Raw genomic sequence first — 27,397 nt, 5'->3', positions numbered from 1 at the left:
CAAATTTTTATAATATCTGTATATTATAAATACGGAGCTGAAGCTTATAACATATATTATAAATATGGAGCTGAAGTACATGTAATAAATACGGAGCTGAAATTAATGTATCATGAATGCAGAACTGGAGCTAGTGTATCACAAATACGGAGCAACCACGCACGCACCACCGTTCAGAGGTCAACACTTCTGCCGGGGCGAGTTAGTCGACACGGATTATATAGTAATGTCAAATATCGCGGTATCGCGCCAGTCGGCCAGCCAGCCGGACTAGTCGGAGGCCGGAGATAGCGATAATCGCGCGTACGGGACTAAGTACGGGGTTGCAGGCTGCAGGTAGCGAACGACGTTTTTCTCGCGGAGAGCCGCGAGAGAGATGTGACCGCCACGGAGCGCGTCCGCGCCGTGAAGCAGGGCAAGTTCCGCAAGTAGAGAGCGTGAAGTGGATTCGTGAGTAGTGAGCATTGCGCGAGAAGGAGAGCGGGCCGCGCTCCGAGACGCGAACAGCGCGAGCTCGGACTACCCCGGGGAGGGGCCCGGGGACGAGCCGGACGCGAGGCATCGCTCTCGGCAGTCTCGGCTGCGCGCGGACGCGGACGCGCCGACCGTCAAGATGGACTGGGACCTGCTGACGATAGCGAGTCTGCATCTGACCGCGACCGAGCACCGCTACTACGGCGACATATTCATCTACTGCTGCGAGAACGCGGACAGTGACAGCGTGCCCGTGATCAAAGTCGCCGAGCTGTTGCGCTCGGCCAGCCTGCCGCGGGATGTCACGATGAAGGTGAGCTCTCGGTGGCAGGGGGGAAAGCGCGACCTGACGTTGACATTTCCCTTCCGTCGGGGAAAATGCATTGTGATAAAATTTATCTCGGTATTTGGAGAGAGATTCTCACGCCGAGGTGCACATACGTGCGGACGGGACGGACGAGACGTCCAGGGTCCGTTTGTGGAGGTTATGTCGTGGCAGGTGAACCGATTAATTCGTCAGCGGGGATTATAGAGTCACTTCTTCTTGCCTTTCTTGCAACGATCTATACTCTATAGCTATTTGCGAGGATTCTCATGTTCCTTGCAGCGTGTGTTACTTTTAGCGGAAAGCAGATTGTTATTGTTGCCAGGTAGATTGACAGTTGTCATGTATTTTAGAGAAAAGAAGATGCAGATGAAGCATTTCGTAGAAACTCGGTTATATATGGACATACATTATTATTTTTTTGCTTGTAGATATTGGACGTATGCATGGGAACCAAGGGCAGCACGCATCTGGGCAAGAAGCAATTTTACGCAGTGTTGAAACTCATCGCAGGCCACCAGGCTGGTTTGGAAGTCTCCAGAGACATGATAACTGCGTCTTTGGATGTTATTACCTTACCGCGATTTACGTGGCCGACGTCTGGTGACGAGGAAGGCAGAAGGAGTCCGGACATAACCAGAGGAGCAAAGGGTAGACGTCATCCTCCCGAGAGCACTACCGAGAGCGAGAGCGAGGCAGAATCTCCGCGCGAGACTGGCGGTAGCACGGATTCTCCCACGCCGACGAACAGCATGACTCAGGAGAGAAACGACGGTATGCTGGGCGGTGAGACAATCCTGGACTCCGTTTCCGGTGGTTGGCAGGGCTTGTTGGTTTCCGAGGAGCAGAGACAGCTGTTGGGCACCGAGGAGGAGAGCTCGGAGCGTCACAGTAGCGACGACGGTGACGGGGAAGGTGACGGCTCGGGTTTCCCGCCGGAAGAAGTGTGGATTATCAGCGACGAGCAGCGTGATTATTACGCCGCGCAATTCGCACAGTTGCAGTCGGATCCGGAGGGCCTTCTGGCCGGGCCGGTGGCCAGAACGTTCTTCGAAAAGTCGCGGCTTCCCGTTTCCGAGTTACGACGCATCTGGCAGCTCGCGGACGTCACGAGGGACGGGGCGCTCAGTTTACAAGAATTCTACGTGGCTATGCATCTCGTCGTGCTGAGGAGGAACCACGTGCCTCTGCCCGACGTTTTACCTCCGTCCTTGTCGATCCCGTTGGTTATGCAAACAGCGACAGCTGCCGCGCCGCCGCAAGTCCCATCGGCGACAGCCGCTCAAAAATCGCCGCCGAACTCCGCGAACGTCCGCGAGAAGAATCGCGAGTGGACAAAGTTTGTAGACTCACCGACCGGGGCGAGCAGCTCCTCGGTCACCAGCCCGGGGCTGCAGCTGGTGAACTTCGATTTCCAGAAGTCAGCAGTCGAACGCGACCCGAAGATCCTGCATCCGGTGCCGTTGCGCTTGACGCCCGAAGCGGCGATTCTCGCTTCGGGCGCCAACGGCAGCAGTAGCAGCTGCACAACCTTGGGGGATGACGATCTGCAACATTCTGCGGCGTCGTTGGTGCAACGACCCCTCGCGAAGAAACCACCCGCGGCTCCCGAAGACGCCGTTATCGTGACTCCTAAGAAGGAACCACCGCCTCCACCACCACCCAGACCTTATAGAACACACGCGCGCAGTTCTAGTCTTGATCTTAATAAATTAGGTATACGTCGCTCTACCGATACTCCACGATAGAATACTGCGGTTACGAAACTGAAATCTTATGTCTCATGCTATAAACTTGCGTATTCTTACAGGAAAAAATGGTCAAATTTTTCTTGGGGCACCGCCGCTTGTACCACCTAGAATTTCGCCAGGAATTGTAAGTTTATTGTATACGATAACATTCTCTTGTGCCCCTTTTTAAAAGGAATGCTTTTTATTCTATATACCTTGTAAAAGATATTACAACGGAATTTATAACTTTTTACAAACGTTTTTTAAGACAGGGATTTAATGATCCGTTTTTGTGCTGCAGACTTCGCCTCGCAAATTGGTCGGCCAAAGAAGTGAGGGTGAGGGACAGAGAACGTTAAGCGAAAGTCAAGCTTTTGTCGCTGACTTCTCTCACTTTTCTCCCAAAAGTGAATTGCCTGAGAATACGGTATCATCTGTAGAAAATACGGTACCACAATCTCAACAATTCACTGGTGTCTGCGGAGCATTTCATATTTATAGGAAACCGAGTCCAAGTAAGAAGTTATCTCATTTAATTTCTCAACATTCAGCATTTTCTCTGTATTTGTACTTACAATTTGTTTTTTAGCATAATTTTCATCATTTTATGCAGTTAATGATACATTCATAAGCAGAAATACTTTATTTCTCTTTTAAAATATTAGAGATACTTCTAAAGCAGATGCTGAAACTATTTTCTTGCTCATACTTTTACTTTCGTAATTATGCTTAATAATTAATTTTGACAGAACGAGACGGCGGCGAAGAAGAAAGTAAAAATGAAGCGGAAGAGGAGAAGAAATTAACTTTACAAGAATTAAGGGAAAAGAATGCGGAATTACGCTTAGTTTGCGAAGAACTGACACGTGAACTGGCCAGCGCGTTCCAAGAACGTATAAATTTGCGTGCAAAACTCTTGCTCTTGACTTGATGTGATTACTATTCGCTATCATTCATTCGTTCGAAGTTACGAGGTATTATGTGTCCTCAAATCATTGTAAACACATGTATTTAATACGTTATGCTAGTCTAGAACTCCTCTTTTCCAATGAAGTATTCATCCACATTCATAACGATCAATGTAGACAGACAGATGCGGCAGGGGACGCGATTTACAAAAAAAAATATTACATAAATATTTTATACTTGAGACTGAAAGAAGAGTGTATAATATGTCGTCTATGACATAAATTATGAATCATGTATATACAAAGCTGATTATGATCTTTATCGATATATAACAAAGTATTTGCGAATTTGCTTTTGTCAAGTTTATCAGCTATTGTTCACGTTTATATGTAAAAGTATTTAAAACAATCACTCTCAGGTTTAAAGCCTACGTTATCGAATTCCCTGTGATTTACTGACTTGTATGTGTTACGTTTTTGCATAAGAACTTTCCTTTTCATCGTCTCGAATTTATATACATTTCTATAATATAAGCACACTGCGCATACAAGTGGATCTGTCACATTGTTATTATATTTCAGTACAGATATTTGAAACTTCTGATTGTGATTTCTGTGCTTTGTTAACTTTATATGAGGATTATATAAGATATTTCATATTCCCCTCTGTCTATTAATGAATCTCTTCTAAAGAACACTTTGCCGTAAACAGAATCATAATATCTATTATGAATTAGTTGTATTGTAAAAACAAATAGGTATTTATTGTTTGCAACAAAATCTAATTATATTTTCGTATGACTATAAAACTTGACAAGAAGATGGGGCGTCAACGGAGAAATGGAATAATCAGGACTGTTATGACGTTATATTTTATTCCGTGATAACAAGCGTACATATAAAATATCTGTTACATTTTGAAGAAAGATATACGAGAGAAAAGTGGAATCTGCAGGAACAGAATACTTAAAAAATAAATTTATATAGATGTATAATGCTCAGAATCAATTCACGTTGAGTACGTCGATTTTGGTGTATCAATTCTTTGAGATGGTTATATCGATTCCTAATATTGTAGATTTTAAGAAATAGTTGCTGTAGTTGGTGGAAACTATTTGTGGCCTGAGAAGAATATAGATCTATCAAAGCCACACATCTACAACAAAAATCAAGAATCAATACAACCGACATTCTTTTCAGCTAGTTTCGCAGATATTTCTAATAGTAGCGATTACTCAACGGACATAGGATTGCCTTATTAATAAAAAAAACAATCATTTAAATAAATTTTCAAATTTTCTTTTAAATTCAGTCTCCGTGGCTCAGCTCTATATAAGTCTCAGCGCTTTATTTATATAAATCGCCATTTCTATCCAATCAAATATATATTGATTCGTAATTAACGTTAAGACCTTCATCATATTTTCCAACTTTTATTTTTCCTACAGATAGCGAATAAATAAATTTGCCGAGCGATCGTTGTTAATAACTCTTTGTGCCATAACGCGAAATTTTGAAGTACATATTGTCGTCAGTAATCGACGGTATTGTCTTGTCAAATATCACGAGACTACTTAGAGGTAAAAGCTTTGAAAATCAACGAGTCATACGACAAAGATTTTTTTGTAATTATAGATATTGTGTAAAAATTATATGAAATTAATACTTATGTCAGAATTATCTGATTTATTATCTGCAGTCCTGTAAAAAAATGTAATGATGTAGAATACATATACAGAAGTGTCTGTCAAATACGAATAAAGAAACTACTTAGTTTCATAACAATTTTTATTGATATCATTGTGTGAATGAAAGAATAATGTTAATCACGTACAAGAAAAAAATTACAAATACTTGTAAACATCTCTTGAATATGAATGAATGAACGAATGATGAAAGTTGAGTACTGCAATTACAATTCTACATAATAAAACCTCCGTACACATGGTGATGCGCTGACGAAATTCGATAAATAAAATTGCGCTTGATAATAAATTTAGTACAACAGACTTGAGCTATAATTCTATTGTCACACATGTCTGATTTTACGTAATGCGTACTTCGCGATTACACAGGCTCTACTGTATAACATGTAAAGTTAGAGTACTCACATTTACATGTCTGTTTCACTGACTCTAATAGTAACAAGGTAAATATATAGATCTTTAGATACGAACACTAGAGCCTGTCTTATTTTGTATTTCAATCAGCGACGAAGAGACGTCGCTTTATCTATAATTCTATTGACTGTGCGAGAAAGAATGTATGCTAGCATTCTTTGGTTTTATACTCCGAGTATAGATATCTGCTAGAAATTAATAATGATGCCGATTAATACAGAGTGTTTCTTACAGCAGCTTTTTTCACAATGATATGCTCCATACAGTGACTTCGCGATATGGCGAAACCGCGGAGCTAGAAGGACACGGATAAACAATCGACTTCTAAAGACTATTTAGTTGTCTTTGCTCTGCATGAATTTGATCAAGTCGATAACTCGGCTGGAGTAACCGAACTCGTTGTCGTACCACGAGATCAGTTTAACGAAGTTGTCATTTAGAGGGATGCCAGCCTTGGCGTCGAAGATGCTGGAGTGATTGTCGCCGATGAAATCGGACGAGACAACGTCATCTTCGGTGTAGCCCAGGATACCCTTCAGAGGACCTTCAGCAGCCTCCTTCACTTTGGCTTTAATAGCGTCGTAGGAGGCAGGCTTGGCAAGTCGAACCGTCAAGTCGACTACGGACACATTGTGCACGGGTACGCGGAAAGCCATGCCAGTAAGCTTCCCGTTGAGGGCGGGAATGACCTTGCCAACTGCCTTGGCCGCGCCAGTTGCAGCGGGGATAATATTCTGTGCTGCACCACGGCCGTCACGCCACAGCTGTTACCGGAAAAGCATGATAAATGATGTTACATAACGACAATCTCGAATGATTTCTCTTGATAAACAGCTACAGTATCGTACACACACCTTGCCGGAAGGTCCGTCGACGGTCTTCTGGGTGGCCGTGATCGCGTGTACGGTTGTCATGAGGCCCTCGACGATCTCAAAGTTGTCGTGGACCACCTTGGCGAGAGGTGCTAAGCAGTTGGTGGTGCACGAGGCGTTGGAGACGATCTTGAAGCTCGGATCGTAAGCTTCCAAGTTCACACCGACGACGAACATCGGTGCGTCAGCCGACGGGGCGGAGATGATGACTTTCTTGGCGCCGCCTTCCAAGTGAGCCTGCAAATGCACCGAAGAACATAGAGAACTCATAGGTGTAAACGAAGATTCTAATGAAATAAACGACTTTTCGGTCAAATTTCACGTACAGATGCCTTTTCGATGGTCGTGAACACGCCGGTCGACTCGACGACGTACTCCGCGCCGGCCTTCCCCCACGGGATCGCCTTCGGATCGCGCTCGGCGAAGACGGCAATCTTGTTTCCGTTTACGACGAGATTGTTGCCATCGACCTTGACTTCTCCCTTGAACTTACCGTGGGTGGAGTCATACTTGAACATGTAGACCATGTAATCGAGACCGATGAAAGGGTCATTGATGGCGACGACCTGGTTTGACAGAGAACTCGGATTAGGTAAAACGAGCGCGGCTTCGACCGACTTGCGGATCGCAGCTCTACTTTCAACACATACCTGACCACCGCGCTCCAGGGAAGCCCTCAGCACGAGACGGCCGATACGGCCAAATCCGTTAATTCCGATTTTGCTCATGTCGTCGTCTTGTTTGCAACTGGAAAATCGGACAAAAGCGTTACAAGACGTTGCGCTACGGCCACGCGTTTTCCTCGCGACCGCGGTCAGGGAGACTGGCATGGCCATGTGAAACAGGTGCGCGAGAACGAGTCTCATCGTTAATCAACAAATTCCAGTAGCGAAGATCATTGGACGTTAGGTTAAAGTATAAATAGATGTGCGACGCATGATGATCCATCATTCGCTGCTTCCCTGCTATTTTCAGAATATCAATCGCGTTTCAAGGATGCTCATAAATATCGCGTAAACGATAATTGATATTCATCACATAGGCATAACCGCATAATCGAAAACTATCAATTCTTCTTCACCGTATCAGAGTTTTGTTTTATTAATTTAATTAGTACATTGTGTGCTGTTAAGATCTGTCAGCGATGGATAAACTGAAAAATCTTTCTCATACATTTATTGCTAAAAATACAATGGGGATTATAAATGCAGCGGAACTATCGGAGAGAGAGATTTCGCGGCCGCTTACGTAATTTCGAGCGCGACGTAAACGTTATTTACAATTAGTCTTGAATTTGTCTTCGAAGCTGCGGTGGCGACAATCTTGGCACACGCCTCGGCGACACGATCGCCGATTGGGCACCGCCGGGGAATCTCGTAGGTCAGGCAAGGTCAAAGGGGGGAGGGGTGTGTCCAAGTTCTTCGACATCCCGGTGTCCATGAGGATGATCATGACCTCGCGTGAGTGGGATCAGTGGGATTATCAAATCACCGCGCATCGCGATGCAACCGCGTATCATCTAACGTGATCCGAATCGGGAGAAAAATCTATTCGGACTATCGGACTTCCGGCCACTTCGAGTCCTGATTAAATTTAATTTAGCGATACTCGCGGTTTTTAACGCGGACAGAAATAACTTTTTATTGACGTATATTACGATATCCATAACTTTGCGCAATCGAATTTGTTCTGACAGAAGCGCGAGCTATTTTTATAACTAATTTTTTTACAATTATGTGTATTTGAAAGCCGAAATTACGACGATTTTGCTCGCGATTTTGTACTTATTCATACAAAGACGAACCGGTTTTTCTCTCATAAATGTTAGGTCAGAAACTCGTTTCTTTACAGCAACTCGCCAAAACGCAAAATCGCGGTTTATTATACGCTTATTTATATTTAGAAAAAAACGAAAACATTGTTTTGGTACCCTTCAAATACTTAAAGTACAAATAATTGACTAAATATATGATTGAAGGTAAAGCACGAGAATAGCTGGATTTAATAAGCGGAGGGGTCATTAATCAAAATGTAAAATCAATGATACAGTAATTACACGTGACACGCATGACGATTAATTTCCAAATTAATATGAGCTAAGGTCAACTAAGGGCGGTATTCACAATCCGATCTTATTACTCAAAATCACCTTAAATTCAATAAAACGACCGAATAGCTTCTCAAGATCGTCCCGAAGGCGATGTCAAATATAAGGTCGGGCTGTGAATGCCTAACAATATCCCGTAGAATCACAGTCCCGTCTCATTACATCGTGATCGAACGCTAGTACAGCCGTGCAATCGTCGAGCGATAATATTGACCGCGCGAGGGCCGTTTAACGGTCGCCATCCGCGTCATCGGGCGAACCCGGCGAAGGGATTCCGTCGAGCGTCGCGAAGGTCGCGGGAAAGGTATCGCACCGCCCGGTTGTTACATCATCTCCTCGATCTCACGCCGCGCTTCTCTCTCTCTCGCAGGAATACAACCGGATCGTCTCCGCGACTATACGGGAGATACTTGATACTTTACTGGTCCGAGCGACGTCACGAGACTCACGAGAATGGCCGGTGCGGCGTATATACGTCTCGCGGGATGGCAGACGCGATTTTTGACGGTTATGTGTGTCGCACGTACGCAACGTCCGTCAGGAAAAATGACGATCGGGCGAACGATTCACCCAGGAGCGAGAAGAGAGAGAAAATAGGGATACACGTCAAGTGGAACTAGTGGAAGAGATACTCACCGCGTACTAAAAAACCAGTTCCGTCCACCGCGGCTACTAACGAAGTAGTGTCATTTGAAGGGCACGGGTGCGATGATATAAAACGGAGGCAACGGAGCTTCGTGCTCCATCGCCGACGTTCGGGAGATCATGTGGCTTGATTATCGATTGTCGACATGTTGGCGCGCCGCGAAGTTCAACCGCGCCGGTGCCGATGTATATTAATTAACTCTTTCGTCGATCTCTTTGGATATCTATTTATCGTCGAAGAGGATTTACTTTTATCATTAGCATGACAAGTATCAACAGCTTAGTTACGCAGACGTGAATAATACGTAATTATAATATGTAACTTACAGCATATAGCTTTCTCTAATAATAATTTTGTAATTACTTCGGAACAGATTTTTTGAGGATCTATAAAAATTCGTGCTAGATTTTGAAACAGAATTCTAACTAAAATATTTATTTTGTTTATAATTAATTGCTTTATTTATATTTTACTTCATTTATAATTATAATTATTATATTTATAGTTTATTTTTATAATTTGATATCTAATTTTTGTAATATCCGTGTATTTTAATATATTTTATATATAATGTGTGTATATATAATTTTGATTCTACAAAAGTTTTTCATGTTACATGGCCATGAAATTATAAATAAGATTCTTATTAGTAGATATATAATCTACATACAAACTGAAATTTATTAAAAATATAACAAACTGTAAATAATAAAATTCGAAAATAGTTGCAGAGGATATTGTGCACATAAGATATTATAAAAAGATAAATTGTGTGTTGTTAAATTTGTTTGTCCTTTAAACTCGATATCTTTTTTAATATTATTTTAGAAGAGGATAGTTGCATAAAAATTATAATAAGATGCGTATTCGCAAGGGTTTAAAATAGAATACAAGTGCGTATTCGAATTTTAAGTTTTAACTTTGATAAGTTGTTCTCCTAATCATCATCATGCTCGAGAACTTGTCCAGCAGTTACAGGAACATTACCGGAATCGGCGTTATACATGTATTGAACCAAATCGGTTATACGATACGCATAACCATATTCGTTGTCGTACCTGAGGAAAAATGAAAGATCTCAGCATCAAGTACCTATAAGATATCAAAATTTTGGCGCGATCGAAGAAATTGCATCTTCGACTTGTAAATTATGTATATCCAGGCATAGGTTGCGTATTTGGGATAATATATTTCTTTATAAATTGAGTTTTATGACGACGTGGGTGGCGTTATTATACCAAGCGACGATCTTGATGAAAGTGCTGGTCTGCGGAATGCCCGCCTTGGCGTCGAACACGCAAGAATAAGTCGTGTGGTTGAAGTCCGACGACACGCAGTCGTCCTCCGTGTATCCCAGCACGTCTCTCAGCTGTCCCTCGGCCGCTTCTCTCATCGTCTCTTTCACTTCCTCGTACGTCGTCGGTTTGTTGACCCTGAGGCGGTATCAGGCAGAGATCAGAAACGTTTCTAGTGGCACGTACAAGAATCGAACTTATTGTTATAGCGTCGAACATGACAATTTAATTCCGATCAAACGTAAAGTTACGTCAATAAAATTGCACAGTCGCGTTTTGTGTGAAACCGAGTGCACGTTTTTTTTTGTACATCAATGCAACGAGAATATAATGTTACGCATGCCGGATTTTATGGGTCAGTTGTCCGGTGAACTCCGCATCCGCGCCAATTACCTGAATGTCATGTCGCACAATGAAACGTTGGGGATCGGTACCCTGAACGCGATGGCTGAAATCTTGCCTTTCAGCTCGGGGATAATTTTGGCTAATGACTTGGCCGCGCCGGTCGCGGTCGGAATGATATTCTGGAGCGCGCCCCTACCGTCCCTCCACAATGCCGTAGGTCGAAGCTGCGACAAAATATAATCGTGCGAAGCACGTACATGAAACTTTTATAACGATTATTTAGGTTCTTTAACCCGCTGTGTAAGAATAAATAATTATATATATATAGATAGGACAAAAATATATATTCTATTGCGCCACAGATTTATAATTGAATAACCGGAAAAGGTGCATTTATCGATCTTTTATTTTTCACTCATGCTCATCGGATTAAATAAATAAAGAGAGAAAAAGCGCAAAGAAGGAGGCCCTATTTCTTAGAATAAGTCATTATTAAGGAACCTTTTCTACCGGACCGTCCACGGTATTTTGGGATGCTGTCACCGCGTGTATGCTGGTGATCATCGCCTCGAGAACCTCGAAGTTGTCGTGCATGATTTTGACGATTGGAGCTGCGCAGTTCGTGGTGCAGGACGTCGCAGAAATGACACCGTCTCTCTTGGGATTGTAACAAGTGTGATTGACTCCGAAAACGAGCATCGGTGCATCGATCGACGGTGCGGTGATGATAACTCTTTTTGCGCCGCCGTCGATGTGCAACTGCATAATATACTATTTTTATTTTTGATACAGATACGTCGGTTAACTTAACATATAATGTAGGATGTACTGCATGAAGATTATAGAATACTAGAATAGTTTGAGGAGACTTATTTAATTGTAAGTCCAATAATATAACAAATGTTACAAATATTATATAAATATAGTAACTGTTAAAATCAATACTTCTTCCTTTTATTTTTGAGTTTCTAGCGAATCAATAGTTTTCCATATTTAACATCCCGTTACAAAGAAAAATATAAATTTAAAATCTTACGCTGGCTTTCTCTAGTGTTGTGAATGCTCCGCTAGCTTCTATTACGTACGTCACTCCTTTATTCTTCCATGGTATTTTCCACGGTTGCTTTTCATGTGATGTAGCGATTCTGGTCTCTCATTGAACGATAAATACGTTTATGATTGTTTATATAAAATAATGTTTATACCATGTTCTTAAATGTTAAGTAAAATGAAAAGTAAGCGTGCAGGAACTGAAATAAATTTTAATAAAGCGCAAAAAATTTTCCGGCAATTGCAGGAGTTATATGCGAATACTTTTCATTTTATGTTTAGAGAATATTAAGTTTATTAAAATCTGCAGTACTCATAAGATACACAAAACAAGATAAAATTTTAATAACTTAAGATTTAGTTTTTTAAATGTAAAGAAACTAAAATTGTATTTACCACCACTAACTATAAACTCATTGTCGCATTCCAGGGACAAAGGATGTGGCCCGTGAGTAGAGTCGTGTTTAAAAAGATATATCATATATTCCGTTGTAAGGAATGGATCGTTGATTAATTTTACCTGTGATATTTATCATCATATTGTTGAGTTTTAATCAGTGTAATACATTATACTTATATTTTTTTATAATCGCAAACTTGCATCAATGCGCTTCTCGAGGCAAGCGCGAAGACACATTCTCCCTATTCTTCCAAATCCATTAATTCCTACAATTGCCATAATTTTATTTCTATTTTAGTCTTTTTTAACAATTTATATTTAAAAAAAAGGAGAAAGGGGTTTAAAAATCTCGAATGACATTTTGTTATAAATGGTAAATAGTGTGAAACTCATTACAAAACTTTCCAGAAAACATGACACCTTGAAATTGTCTAGAAAATAGAAATAAAAATAGAAAAGAATACAGTGAGAATACGAGAAACAGAGAGGACATTATGTGGCTGTCTTCGCGCGCGTTTATTGTCCGAAGATCACCACATATGTGCCTTCTATTTATGTGCGTATTGCGTATCCCCACCGATTTTTGGGTGAGCCTCATTTCAGTATAATTGCACGGGTTCCTACTTTGTCCCATGGATCTTGAAATATCCTGTATATTATGCGTTGTATTTACTTGACTAAAAATCCTTTTTGAAAGTTGTTTTATTCTCTAATAACTTATCTATAAAGCAGTTACTTCTAAACTAATTAAAACTTTTTATTTTACATTTAGCAACGCGAATCTTTCAAATCATTAAATAAAATTTGTGCGTTTTCTTATAAATCCTATTGTTTATTGTATAAAAATAGTCTTTACTTATTACAATTTTATTTATGTACACTTAACGAAACGTTAATTTCGTAAATATTAAGTGACCATTAATAAATGGTGAATGAATTTTCCAATAACTGCGCAAGATCTTCTTCAGACTGTTCACGTGGAGCCAATTTTGTGATGCGATGCTGAAAACAGAAAGAAAGAAATTTAAATTTTTGATGCCTCTAAAAAGGAGAATGTACCCTGATCATTACTGCTACATTTTATATATGTTATTGTGTTACATTTTTTCCATTTGATAATGAATACATGGCGCACTGAATTTACCTGAGGTAAAGTGCCTTGAACTAACGTAGGAATGTCTTCTTTTTTGAAACCGAGTTCTGTCAAGCCGTTTTCAATTTTCATAACGCGCATGTATTCCTTCACGGTGTCGGCCAAAATTTTTCCCGCGTCAGCCCGCTTGGAATTCTTGACGTCTACACCGAGCAGTTCCGCAGCTTCCAGATGCCTCTCTGGACATGCGCTTCCGATAAAGGAAAACACGGCTGGCGCGGAGATCACCACAGATAGGCCATGAGGAACTATGGGATGATCATCGCTGTATCCCTTAAAGTAGCGATTTAATAAAGACATCAAAGAATTTCAAATAATTAGTTCTGTATCTCTATAGAAGAGATACAGGAAAATAGTATAATTTAAAAGATATATTCTAAATAAGAGATAAAGGAGAGATCGCGAGAAAAGGAATATTTTTATATCCTTCTGTGCTTGGAGGAAGATATTGTGATTGAAAGTTTTTATATTAGTTTTCTCAAATAAAAATTGCTTAAATATCGTAATACATATATTGAAATCTAGTCGCAATTAAATTTTATGTGCGAATAAAGATATACTGTTATTGACGCTTTAAAAGAAGTATATTTGAAGTTTATAATTACTTTTGGTTGGAAATTTCGAACGTTTCCGCTGATAGGATACGAAAGTCCATGACAAAGATGAACACCAGCATTTCCGAAACCAACGCCCGCCATTGTACTTGCTAAATGCATATGACTCCTCGCTTCCAAATCATCTTGATTGTAAACTGCTCGCTTGAAATATCTATGCAAGAGATCAAATATTATTAATATTAACTACAAATATCATTTATTAATTTATGTGTTTTATAAAGTAAATTTTAAACAACGTTTATTTCTTTTAGTCCTTAGATTTTAATATTACATTTTATGTTTATGAAATTGATGAAAAATTAAGAAAATATCAAACTGTTTTAGCGTTTTTAATATTTGCTAAGAGAGATAGCTTTGTAAAATTAATACATTTATTTTAATATTAATTAGAATAGTGCTTTATATTTTAATATTATATAACTTCGTAATTCTATCTCTTGATAAAAATTCAACCACTATTCTTCTGATTTGGAATATCTGTGGTTTAGAGTAGATAGATGCACAGATATTGGATTGACGGAATTGTGTTTAAGTAATTGACTGATTAATTACTTGCGCATAACTTGAAGAGCATATCGCGCCCAGACATCGCTGACAGGATTGCTGCCTTGATAAGCTGGTCTTAGAATTGGATTCGATGGGCACGGCGTCCTCTCTGTATAGGGTATCGCCGTAAAGGATTCCAAAGCGTGGCAGAGCACGTCGAAACCGGAGTAAGCGCATACTCTCTCCGGTAAAGTCAGAGTGTGCTTGGGATCGATGATTCCCAACGTTGGACGTAGAGCTCTGCGATTAAAGAGTTAATGAATTAATTTCTTTTGCATATCTTCTTTCAATCCAACGACGTATAATGAACGTTTACCTGTTTGCGATCCCCGTTTTGGCTTTTAGGGGCCGATAATCGAAGATGGACACTCCAGTTGTCTCAGAACCGGTACCGGAGGTTGTCGGAACGGCGACGAGCGGTTTCAGAGGAACCTGGATCGGTTTACCTTTCCCAATCGGGGCATTCACGTAATCCAAGAAGTCGGCGTCCGGATCGCAGCTGTACAGATTTGCCGCTTTGCAGGTATCAATCACGGAACCACCGCCAACCTGCGGATTAATAATAATTTAATAACAATCTCCCCCCGTATGGGACCGGGGTAGAATAGTCCCATGGTATGTTCTGCCTGTCGTAAGAGGCGACTAAAAGAACAAGTGAGACATAGGGCAGCAGCTAGAGTCACTGTCAGATCGAGGCTGGGGAGGATTCTCGACAGGCCCGATACTGAACATTCACAGACGCCAATCACTGATTAGGCGGCTGTGATATTGCGATGTGGAGGGCAACAGGAAACCATCACCAATAATAATCAAACCAATATAATATGATTAGATATCTAATAATTGAAAATATGATATGTAATAAAAATAAACAAATTATTTTAATAAGATAACAAAAAGATATTTATATACGTAGATTTTATTAAAAAACGCGACATTAAGAGTCAGTCGTACTCTCTTTCTCTTTATAGTCTTTTATCGCGTTTCTTGTATACGTACCGCTACAAAAGCGTCGAAATTTCCACGCTTGGCAAACTCGATCGAATCTTGTAAGCTCTGCTCAGTTGGTTCTACGCGTACTTTGTCGTAAATCTCGAATTGAACTCCATATTTGGAGAGGCTGTTAATGGCAGTTTTCACGGGGGTTAAATTCACCAAGTTAGGATCTGTCATCAGACACGTTTTCTTCGCTCCCAAATTTTGTATGTCCATTCCTAACTCTCTCGTTACTCCTACTCCATACCGCACCGTAGAACAAGCCATCTAAAATTTTACGCAACTTCTAATAATTTACATAATACATAAATTAATAGATTGCATTATTTTAAATGTTTAGCGATATGAAGAAAAAAATTAAATTATTAAAGAGAATTTAACATCTATTGTACTAGATCGGATTTAACTACCCGGGAAAAAAAGATTATATATAATTATATATATATATATATATATAATGATTATATATAATTTGTCTCTGTATATCATATATCATATATAATCGTATATGACCATATATAGTCAATATATATTAAAAAAGAACTGTTAACTTCAATAATAATTAATAAGAAACATAAAAGAAATTGGCAATAAGAGAGTCGACGCGGTAATTAGTGCGTAATGTCAAAAGACAGATGTATTTGCATATTACAAATTTCCGGACGTTTTGGCTCTTCTTCGAGCCATCCTCAGAGGTCATCAATAAGCCATTGTCCATCATAACCATGAGTCTTCGGAAAACCATGAGAACTAAATGATTGCTATTTATAAATGGTCAAAATTAATTAAAAGAATAAGAGTAATAACTCCGAATTTTTATCCGAGCACGCACCAGATATAGTCCGGAGAACGGAGGATAGTCAACAATATAAAATTACATTAAAGATTAAAGATTAAAGTGTCCATGACATGTTGTTGTCACGATAGATCACACGACACTGTAAACCGTCAAGTGGAATAAGAACAATTATACCAAGTAAAGTAGGAATCTTGTAGGTCAAAATGGAAATAAAAGTATAAATAATAAATGAGTAAAAGTGTATAACTATCCTTCTCAGACCAAGGAAGCGCAAGGTTACAATTTATTTAAATTTATTTAAAATGGGAACGTATGCATGATGTATATAGGAATTCGGAAAATATGTATCTAAACGACTGGTTTCAGAAATGATTTACATCAAATTGCAAAATGATACTAATAATAGCCTTAATTTACAAAAGGATACCGAATTCCTATATCATGCATACGTTCCCATTTTAAATAAATTTAAATAAATTGTAAGACCAAGGAAGCGCAAGGTTACGAAATAATAGCCTTAATTTACAAAAGAATACCGAATTCCTAAATAAGTTGTAACCTTGCGCTTCCTTGGTCTGAGAAGAATATTTATACACATTTACTTATTTACTATTTCTACTTTTATTTCCATTTTAACCTACAAGATTCCTACTTTACTTGGTATAATTGTTCTTATTCCACTTGACGGTTCACAGTGTCGTGCGATCTATCGTGACAACATGTCATGGACACTTTAATTTTTAATCTTTAATGTAATTTTATATTGTTGACTATCCTCCGTTCTCCGGACTATCTGGTGAGTGCTCGGATAAAAATTCGGAGTTATTGCTCTTATTCTTTTAATTAATTTTGACCATTTATAGATAGCAATTAATCATTTAGTTCTCATGGTTTTCCGATCTCCTAATCCGAAGACTCATGGTTATGATGGAGAATGGTTTATTGATATACCTCTAAGGATGGCTCGAAGAAGAGCCGAAACGTCCGGAAATTTGTAATATGCAAATACATCTGCAATGTCTTTTGACATTACTAATTACCGCATCGACTCTCTTATTGCCAATATCTTTTATGTTTCTTATTATTATAATTGGATCTATAACTCTTAAAATAAAATTTATTTTTTAAACAATTTTTAAAATAAAACTTATTATGTCTAATAATCTCTAAATAATAATTTCTTTTTTCCAAAGTAGCTTTGTTAATACATTCACACCTGACATGTTACAAATAAAATTCAGATTATTATCAGGAACTCGAATATGCAGCATCGGAGTACAGTTGCTGCAAAAACAGTTCTTATCTGACTAAACAACGCGGGAGACTTTCGATTACATAATCGTGGTATTTGCGATAAAATCAACACATTGATATGCACTTTGAAGAGAGCTTTTAATAGTTTCTCTCTTCTTACACATTTTTTACCTCGAAAGCATATTCCTTGTCGCTTGTGACATTTGCTGCAGTGCTCCGAGCTTTTCCGTGATCCCGTACGCTAGTAGCTCCTGGATTTCCATGCGCTGGACATCTGCATCTAAAAATTCAGAATAATTTAAAGTTTATATTCCGCGTTTGCCATTAAATTTTTAACATCATTCTATCCCAAAATAAGTCTATTAAGAATCGTTATCGAATTAATGCGCTATTTTTATAATGGATTGACACACGTAGACTCGTCTGATAGATTGTCACTGATATCGTTATCTTCCCCTCCTCTCATATTTCTTACGTTTCTTATATATTTTTATAAAGCCGATAGAAATTACTTTCACTACTTTAATAATATAAAATAGCATTCTAAATATTATATTTATGGCTGCTAATATTAATATATTATTCTTAGATAAGTGAAGACATAATCTATTTTCTTAAATAAATTTATTTCTATCATATTTATTAATTTATGATAGAATTAAATGTGCATTAAAACACTTCGCGATTTATTTGACGTCACTATTATATTATCTACTTTTTTTTATATAAAGATTTGTAGATATGCGATAGTTTACTTACGACTGGGATGAAATCACTTGCAGAAGGTCAATGACGCGTCGTCTCGGCAGCATTTTAAATATTTTTTTATGAGTAATCGTCTAAATCTTTCGATTGAAAATGTTGCGGAGTAACGTTCTCCACGAACTGTCGACTGTCGTGCTTCATTCCCGACTTGATAATCTACAACCGGTTCGTACTCCCCCTCCTTTTACTGCACGTGTTTACCACTTGGGTCTTTGATGAAGTGGCTCTATTATCCATGTGTTCGTATTCATATGTGAGCAGGACTGTATCAATAGAACTTTGTCGAGCTACGTTTAGTGCTGCTCGCTGTTAGTCTCGTTCAGACTAAAAGATAATTGTTAAAATTCCGATTTTTGAAACAAAAATCTGAACATTAACATTGAATAAAGTAAATCGAATTTGTTACTTAAAAAAATGTTAAATAAAAAAAGTCACTCATTAATACGAAAAGAAAAATATAATACTTTATTTAATATATATTTTCACGGATGACCTATAATAATATTACTATATACCTTCTGATGATGTTTGCGGCACATCTTGTAATATATCATGCATTCCTACTATCTCTTGGTAATTTTCTTCAAAATAATTATTGAAAAAGTTTACATAAGTTCTTAAGTACATGACATTTAATTAATAAGTATAATGCATCATAGTATTACATATTTTATATACATTTAACCTATTATTCTATGTTATATGCGTGCTAACCCTTTATCTAAATTATAATTATATATTTCTTTATTTTCTTATATCTATTAATATTTAGGGTCGATTCAGACACAGCCGTGCCGTATCCGTACCGTGCACGAAACAGAACATCAGACAAGGATACCTATTGTCTCCATTCTTATCTAATGTTGTCTCCATCCTTGTCTGATGTTTCTGTTTCGTGCACGGTACGGATACGGCACGGCTGTGTCTGAATCGACCCTTATATACATACCGTAGTCCATACATTTATACATCGAGTAGTCCATACTATATGTCGATGACGTTTTGCTTGGCAGCTTGACGTTTTGCGTACTTTTAATTCGCTGAAAATCATGGCGGCCGCTGAGTAAACATGTTGAGACTTTAGGTGCGCTTAGGCCGGTATTCATAGTCGGTTCTTATTTCAAGACCATCTTAAGTAATGTCTTAAGATGCTAATACGGCTTTGTGATTTGTTGCGGCCCCAATTTATTATTAAGAAATAGGATTAAGAAATGGTTTTATTATTTAAAGATCACAATATTATTTAAAGAGCAATCGTATTAAATAAAGTATTATAATAATATTAAATGTGACCGTGAAAGTGTCCGCAAGACGAAAGCTTAATCAGCAAAACAATGAGTTGCGCGAGCGGCCTACATCCGATCGAGCAACTCATCAGCAGTAATGAAGGACGAACGAGCCGATAAAAGAGAACGAGAGGAAGAACCGAGAGGGCAATTGGAGTCGGGCAGCGACGGACATTTCTTGTACATAATAATTGTCAAACAGATTTAATTAAAGTATTATTTATTCAAAGTGCCGTGTATGATAATTCCGCCTCCTCCGTGGAGCGAAAGAACCCGGTAGAATCGTTCAGCAGAAAATCATAAAACAATTGCAATACTGTTGCGTTCTGCTGAACATAGCCAAAATGAGAAATAAATTTATAAAAAAAAACGCAAATCAGGATGCGTCCGTGCGATTCGATGAGAAGCTGTAGCCCAGGCAACGTTCACGTTGTAGGCGCGTGGCAAGGCATTGGGAGGAACCTCGGAAGGAACGCTAAGTAAATAACAACGGCATAAACGACATTTTTAAGTGTGCGGAGTTCGCACATTGCATTATCAACATTTTATTGCGCTTACAAAACTTCTTTTAAGAGGAAACTTGTATTTTATTTGAGGCATAATTATTAGTATTTATTATTTAGTATAGTTTATTATTCAGTACAGTATAGTTTGGCTTTCTCACAGAGAAAGTTTTATGAGCGCAATAAAATGTTTATGAAGCAATGTGCAAATTCCTAATTTGCATACTTCTTTATTTTTATATTTTGATAGAAATTTTACGGGCTCCATCCTGTTCCGAGTGCCCATGAACTTTACGACCTGGGTGCAGGTCTTTAATTCGTTTTTTTTACTCAATATTAAAAAAAAAAGAATCTCTTCATCGATTATCGCCAAATTCAATACTTCAATTCAATACTAACCTTTCTTTAATGATATTTTATCGATTAAAAGAGTCAGTCTGAAATTTCCAAATTTGCGGAAGTTAGAGCAACCACGGATATTTCTCACTAAATTTTAAATTTTATTAGAAAAGAATCCTTTTATTGATTATCGCCAAATTCAATATCAACTTTCCTTTAATGATACTTTATTAATTAAAAAAGTACATTTCTTTTTATTAAATGGATTTTCTCCCAATGCTATTGTTACAGCAAATGCTGCTGCAAATACACCACACAATGCTAGGCTCGGTTGCTTTGTAACTTCTTCAAATATTACATTATTCTGGGTCAGAATATGTGTCTAATATGTGTTCTACTAATAATAATCGGTAAAAATTATATGTATTCTGCAATTTTCACTAATTTTAAGAAAGAAACATAAATTACGCTTAACGATCGATCGCAGTCACTTATTTATGTAGCAACAGCTTGTACGAACTGTCATGTGGAACATATTGAAGAGCGATTCTATTCGTATCCCATTAAGGAGGTTCGATGGCTTCATCGCGGGGGTTCTGATGGCAACAGTGCGCTAGCGTTTTAAGTAGTGGGAGAGAAGGGGATAAGTTAAGATTGCTTTATTGGTCGCTGCGTGTATAGTGCGTGCTGCTGTTCACGTCGTTCACGACCGTGACAGTCTAGCAGACGAAAAATCAAGCAATTTATGCTTTAATAATTAATTTTTCTACGAAATGTGCGGTAATTTTTCCCTTTCTTTTGCTCATTTATTTGTAAATTATTAAGTTACATGTACATATTTTTTTTCCTTATCATTTGCATTTTTTCTTGCACTTATTTAATTCTGAAGGTATGCAATATGTCATTTCCCATAAGAACCTATGTTAAAAATGCAGCCAGTTTCATGAAATTTTAATATGTTGTTCTGGAATGCAAAATAGAATTATGTTAAATTAAAATTTTGCATCTGCATTATTAATTGAAACTTTATATATGTACAAAAAAAACATTATAAATTTTAACTCTTACATTCTTTTAACGATAAAACTTACATGTATATGCCTCTTCTACATATTTTTGCATTTGCTCATTTATAATGTAGAACATTTATACTTTTTACGACGTATTGGCATGTTAAGATATTATTTAAGACATTACAGCCTTGAAATAAGACTATAAATACGGATTTATGAAATATCTTACAAGGAGAGGACCAGGTAGTGCTCTCACCGATTTAAATAAATTTTTAATATGTTGTAGGGTTAACCCCCCACTAATTAATGGTAAAGTAGCACGATGCAATACTCGAGCATTCGCAAGATATTTGCATTGAAAGTTTTCGTTTAAGGGGCTTTCTTAGTGTGACAGGGCCTAAAATGAATTATTTTTAAAAGGAAAACGACAAAGCCAATTAATGAACAATTTTTCTTACATATTTTACTATATTTCAAGAGTGCATACAAATTTTTTCAAAATTTTATATCTGTTATTAAGCCCGTGCCAGCCATTTTTTTGGAGCGCCGCGAAAAAACGGTGACCACGATTGCAGCCGTTGTAGTTATCTGAAACAAAAAAGCAAAAGGATTCTTAATCTACTTGAGTGTGGCTATCGTCTGAAACAGAATCATGAAAAAATATTGAAAATTTAAAAAATTATAGCGATTATAATTATAGGCATAGATGCGCATGCGTCTGTTGGTTAACGGATGAAGCTGAACAAGAAGCTATATCTATAAGCTATATATCTTATAGCTATAGCTATATCTATATAGCCATAACCAGCTATAGATATTTGAGTTGTTACTTTCGCCCCGCGTTACTTTTGACCCCGCTCTACCCTACGGAGAGTGAAAGATGGTGAACAAAGAGAGGCGAGAGGAGAACGTAGAGAGCGAAGAACGGTGAAAAGATAGATGAGGGCAAGGACCGAGTGGAGAGCGAGGTCCATTTAGTAAGATTATATGCCATGTTGTAATTTTTATTAAGACAATCGTGTTTTCAAAGGTCAACAGTGAAATTCTTTGCGCGTCGAAAATTTTAAATATTTTAAATATTATTTTATCTCCGAATCTCGAGATACCGTTTGGTGGTCGTTTGATGGTGTTTGGTAGTCCATTCCCGATGATTGATAGTCAAAACTGTAAATATTCTTGAGGTAGGGGAGAGTTGGATATTACCGAGCCCCTAAGAACTGAAGCGTATATCTAAGCTCAGAAATGCTTCAAAAAAACAAAATGTGCAGTTTTAGATAGGTAATTTATTTGGCTATCCATTGTAGGCGCGTAATACAAATAGTTATTGAGTTAAACAATGGCGCGGAATTGTCAACCACGCGGTAATATCCAACTCTCCCCTACGAGGCGGTACGCATTCGGCTCTCCTTTACGTTATGTTAATCGTATATCGTATACGTTATGTCGTAAAAATGCTGGTAACGGGTGTGGTCGCCTTATAAAAATGGCAAGTTTTTTCTTAGTCTTCATCAGTTTTCGGAGTGAGGTCGAACACCTAACTGCTTGAATCAAGACGCTTGGTTATTCCGCACGATTGACCAGTCATCATATTTAAAATCGGTAAGGAGGCCACTATTCTGTATATTTACCATAGTTAAAGCAGAGAACAGTTGGTATATAAAAAGTACATATTTATATCGCTTCGATGATGAATATGTCGCAGCTATACATAGTGTACACACGCACACATACACACAGGCAGTGATCGGCAAAAAAAATTTTTCAAAGAAATCATTAATAAGCCAAAATACAATATTAAGTGCAAAAAGAAAAATTTTTTTTCAACTTATTTTTATTTACCTAACAATTTGTAAATAATTTCAAAAAAAGATTATTTCTACCAAAATTATTAATGTTTAACATTATTTTCTAATTCTTATAAAATTTAATAATAAATCGAGAATTATAACTAATTTTTCAAAAATAAATAAATGAATAAAAATAACTTCTAATTTTCTAAAAAATAATAATAGAAAAAAAAATATTTTTTAACTTACCAAAAAATTAGTATAATTAAAAAAATGATTTTTTAATTTTTTAGTAAATTTACATTTAAATAAAAATAATTTTTTATCCTTGACTCTGAAACAAGTTGTCTTGGCAAAAACAAGCATGAACATGAAATAACTGACTGTTCGTAAGCAGACCGAGAGCGCGAGCGAAGGCACGAACGCAAATGGCAAAGAGTCAAGAAAGGATTTAACAGATAACAGTTTATTCAATATTTACACTATTTACAAAGATAAAAGAGAGTTCGATTCACGCGGAAGTCGCCAAGAAAGAAATAGCGAGCAACGTTAACTAGGAGGTATCGCTTCGCGCGCAAGCAGCAACGAAAGAAAGAACGAGTAACTCTAAATAAGTACAGTAACAACTCGAAAGCAGCGAGCGATTGGCGCCGTGGCCGAGGATGCTCGTTCTTTTAAACTCTCGGAAGCTTCTCGCATATTCGATACTTTTCGCGTCGGATAAACGCTCGTGTCACCGAGAGAAGTCCTCGAAATATTCGTTGTCGACAATTATAAACAGGCGGTGTGAGACAAAGCGAACGCGCGAAACTCGGCAATGCTTTGTCTCTACTGTTTATCTGTTAGGTCGTCACGTCGAAAGTCGTGGCGATCGATGAAAACGCTTTTGTCTCCTGGCGCTGCCTAAATACTTATATCTTATTTCGACTCTGATATAGATCGGAACGTTTAAACAATCTTAAATAGTTTGAATTACGTAATTATTTTAATGGTTTATTAAAATTATTTTCAAATTTGTATCTAGCTAAATTTTTAGATACTTCAGCAAAACTATTCTTTCCGTGTAAGAAATACTTTCTTGAATTATACTGGTTATAATAATATGAGAACTTATAAAATTGATACTTACTCAATCACAATATATTAACACAATATAGATATATTTTATAACTGACCGTAACCAAAATAAAAATGTTATTTGTTTTTTATCATCACGCTACAGTTTCACGCATTAAAATGACGCTTTTTTACGATGCTGATTGGTTCTCTCGCTTGGCTCATCACTTCGTGCTGCGAGAGTAACTGTCAGCGCAGAGATCGTATTTTGACAGATCACAAACATCGGGTTATCGTAATTGCGTGATTAATTTACATATACTGTTCTTTGGAAAAAGTGAAAAATAAAAAGCTAAATAGTGCGCGTCTGTAAAATCTAGTATTACAAAAATATATATCAATAATATATTCACAAATTAATAATCAAACATCGAACATGAATGCAAAAGAAAAAAATAAATTACGTGTACATACAAAATATAGATTCATAAAGAAAGAACTGCGCAATTATGAAAACTTTTTTTTACGTCACGAAGGTAATAAGCATGTAATTAGTTTATCTCTTTAACAATAAATATAATGTTGATTTTTTTAGAAAAGAAATATCTCTTATTATATATCACGCCACGAGATAAATTTTTCAGTAAAAATGTGAGCAATGTACACACAAATGTAAATACTGTTAACACTATGGACAAAGAAAATATAAGTATGCGTATATAATTTGTAATAATTTTATTAATCTAAAATATTACGTTACGAAATAATAATAAATATGTTACAATTTAAGTTATATTAATATTATAATAGACTCTATCACATTCTTCACTGCCCAATTCAGCAAATGCGCTTTGAAATCGTTCGCTAAATAGTAATAATTTAAAGGGCGCTGTTTATCTTTTCTAAAAAAAGCTGGATTGAAGTCACATCCAGTGAATGCATGAAACCCTGCTAAAGATTTACAAAATAATTCGCCGTGTCTATCATACAGTGCTGACACGTCAATTATACGCTGTCTGTTTAAAATACCCGTTTGAATCCAAACTTTACTATTGTTTTTTAACTTATTCATGTTGGCTAGCATTATAATAAGTATGTCCGTGTCGGAACATTTTATTATAATGTGAGCTTCTTCCAGAATATTACACGCGTGAAAAACTATTTTCGTATCAGCTTCTTCATGAGCTTCTAGCGTGTAGATATAATCATTTATCGAAAATAAAACAGTCTCATTATTAACTTTATATTCATGACACTGATCGAAGTTCAGTAAAACTGTTTTATTTCCAAAAAATGGTATCATTTTTGTACTCTGCCAATGTACAATTAAAAAACGGACAAGAGCTTTCTTGAAATTGATATTTCTAAGATCTTTGACAAAATCTGCGGGTCTCGTTTGATCAGGTCCAGAAATCACATACATACGCTCATCACAGTTACCGCCTCGGACAGATCTTTCATAATCTTTAATTGAGGGCGTGAAATATCTATAAAAAATGACGCGTATTTCTCGAGCTTTATTATTTGTTGTTACCATCTGCAGTATTTTTTTAGATATATTTTTAAACGTTTTTGGTATGTCTTTCATACAATGTATTAGATAAAAGCCGTCTATCAAACAAACGTCCGCGTGTGTCGGAGCTACACTTTTAACATTCTTTTCTAATAGCTTAAGTAAAACTGATTTATCAGTCTTAAATATCGATCCGTCTAAATGGCACAATGACATCGGAACGGGTGTTAATGGAAAAGTAAGAATCTTTTCTATGTTTGTATTTTCATTCATTGAAATGGCTAACATGCAGCCAAATAAATTCCGTTGTAACCTTATTTCTTGCACTTTGTTGTTAATTGTGATCTTTTTCTCTCTCTCTCTTTGCGGTTGAATTTGCAAAATTAAGTATTTTATTTTGTTTGATCGTCGCTTCAAATCTATTTGGCGATTCTGCGCATTCAGAAATAAATATCTCTCTCAACGAATTACCATTTTTCTCTGCATTTAATAAAAAGTTACAAACTTCTTCGGAAGCTGTTCGTCCGGTGCCAATGTTATATAAAAAATCACGTTCGATATTTTCACTGTTAAACGGATTAAAATTTTGCTTTAATAAATTTATGAAATTTCGCAACTGAACGGAATTCTTTTTTATTTGATGTATTTCCAAATCTCCGGTAATATCTTGAGCTCTTTTTAAACCAATTTCTTCGTACGTAGGCGATATCAGTGTTGAGCGTATGCTGTGACTTTTTGACCATCTTTGACGAGCATTAATCGAATTCGTAAAATGTGTTATTCCGGTTAATCTCCTTGCAGCATCCGCATTGACCGTCTATTCAAGTGTCAAATCTACAGGATTTTTAGAGAAAGGTTTATCTGTTCTTTTGACACCGAAAAACCCATTTCGAAATTGAATTTCTAAACCTGGATGTGTTTCCTGAACTTTCAATAGATTATCATGGTATTTTACTAATCACCGAGAATAGTTTCCTTGATTAAACATAAAAAATAAATTGGCCATTTTCGGAATAACTTCTTTAAAAAGTTCAAAATCACCGATGCGGATGCTGCGCGTAAACATTAGATAGTAATCGACAAAATTAATGTACATAACATAATACTGCGGCGTTTTTCCAAAGTTTCCACATTCAATGCCTTTTTTTTATAATTTAAAAAATCTGTTAACAATTTATCGAAAGTTGGATTCGAAATTTTTGAATTTAAAATCTTATTCGACTGAAATTCTTTGATAACTTCGAGTACATTTACTTCTACATTGATATTTTGCTTGGTTAAAAAATCTTCAAACAACAAAACTTGCAATCCTAGCGACACTAAAGGATGTAAACGCTTACATCGATTAAAATGTTGCAACTCTTGCGCAATTCTCCGACTTTGACGCATCGTTTCATATACTACGGAAATATTTGTCGGCGAGGCATTTTGATCGGTGTACGATACTTTTTATTTGATTGATTTATCTACTACGATTTTACTGTTAAACCCAACCCAC

The 27,397-nt window shown here is 37.3% G+C and overlaps 4 protein-coding genes across 5 annotated transcripts; 1 reads left to right on the top strand and 3 right to left on the bottom strand.

Annotated features, from left to right (window-relative positions):
- Window positions 1-236: 236 nt before the first annotated feature.
- Window positions 237-5,222, top strand: Reps (RALBP1 associated Eps domain containing). 2 transcript variants are annotated; one of them, XM_071777351.1, is made up of 5 exons: window positions 237-787; window positions 1,231-2,515; window positions 2,610-2,674; window positions 2,831-3,044; window positions 3,279-5,222. In XM_071777351.1, exons 1-5 carry the CDS (start codon window positions 614-616, stop codon window positions 3,458-3,460), a joined length of 1,920 nt encoding a protein of 639 aa, XP_071633452.1. In that variant the 5' UTR covers window positions 237-613; the 3' UTR covers window positions 3,461-5,222. The 2 variants fall into 2 exon arrangements, with proteins under 2 accessions (XP_071633452.1, XP_071633453.1); XM_071777352.1 differs by lacking the exon at window positions 237-787 and adding an exon at window positions 830-1,124.
- Window positions 5,208-9,314, bottom strand: LOC139812511 (glyceraldehyde-3-phosphate dehydrogenase). The gene is made up of 5 exons (XM_071777354.1): window positions 9,173-9,314; window positions 7,080-7,176; window positions 6,756-6,995; window positions 6,412-6,666; window positions 5,208-6,321 (listed from the first exon to the last, which is right to left on the bottom strand). The coding sequence occupies exons 2-5, from the start codon at window positions 7,155-7,157 to the stop codon at window positions 5,893-5,895; spliced, it is 1,002 nt and encodes a 333-aa protein (XP_071633455.1). The 5' UTR covers window positions 7,158-7,176; window positions 9,173-9,314; the 3' UTR covers window positions 5,208-5,892.
- Window positions 9,315-9,733: 419 nt separating this feature from the next.
- LOC139812513 (glyceraldehyde-3-phosphate dehydrogenase) lies at window positions 9,734-12,954 on the bottom strand. Its single transcript, XM_071777355.1, has 6 exons — window positions 12,269-12,954; window positions 11,859-11,974; window positions 11,324-11,581; window positions 10,871-11,046; window positions 10,421-10,615; window positions 9,734-10,240 (listed from the first exon to the last, which is right to left on the bottom strand). The coding sequence occupies exons 1-6, from the start codon at window positions 12,351-12,353 to the stop codon at window positions 10,120-10,122; spliced, it is 951 nt and encodes a 316-aa protein (XP_071633456.1). The 5' UTR covers window positions 12,354-12,954; the 3' UTR covers window positions 9,734-10,119.
- Window positions 12,955-13,083: 129 nt separating this feature from the next.
- LOC139812510 (probable hydroxyacid-oxoacid transhydrogenase, mitochondrial) lies at window positions 13,084-18,562 on the bottom strand. The gene is made up of 8 exons (XM_071777353.1): window positions 18,397-18,562; window positions 17,809-17,917; window positions 15,588-15,851; window positions 14,905-15,137; window positions 14,595-14,828; window positions 14,031-14,193; window positions 13,417-13,698; window positions 13,084-13,274 (listed from the first exon to the last, which is right to left on the bottom strand). Exons 1-8 carry the CDS (start codon window positions 18,447-18,449, stop codon window positions 13,191-13,193), a joined length of 1,422 nt encoding a protein of 473 aa, XP_071633454.1. The 5' UTR covers window positions 18,450-18,562; the 3' UTR covers window positions 13,084-13,190.
- Window positions 18,563-27,397: the final 8,835 nt, after the last annotated feature.

The sequence above is a fragment of the Temnothorax longispinosus genome, chromosome 5 (genome assembly GCF_030848805.1).
Source record: "Temnothorax longispinosus isolate EJ_2023e chromosome 5, Tlon_JGU_v1, whole genome shotgun sequence".
NCBI lineage: Eukaryota > Metazoa > Arthropoda > Insecta > Hymenoptera > Formicidae > Temnothorax > Temnothorax longispinosus.
The sequence above is the reverse complement of the archived record's forward strand: the minus strand, read 5'-3'. Positions and strand labels throughout refer to the sequence as shown.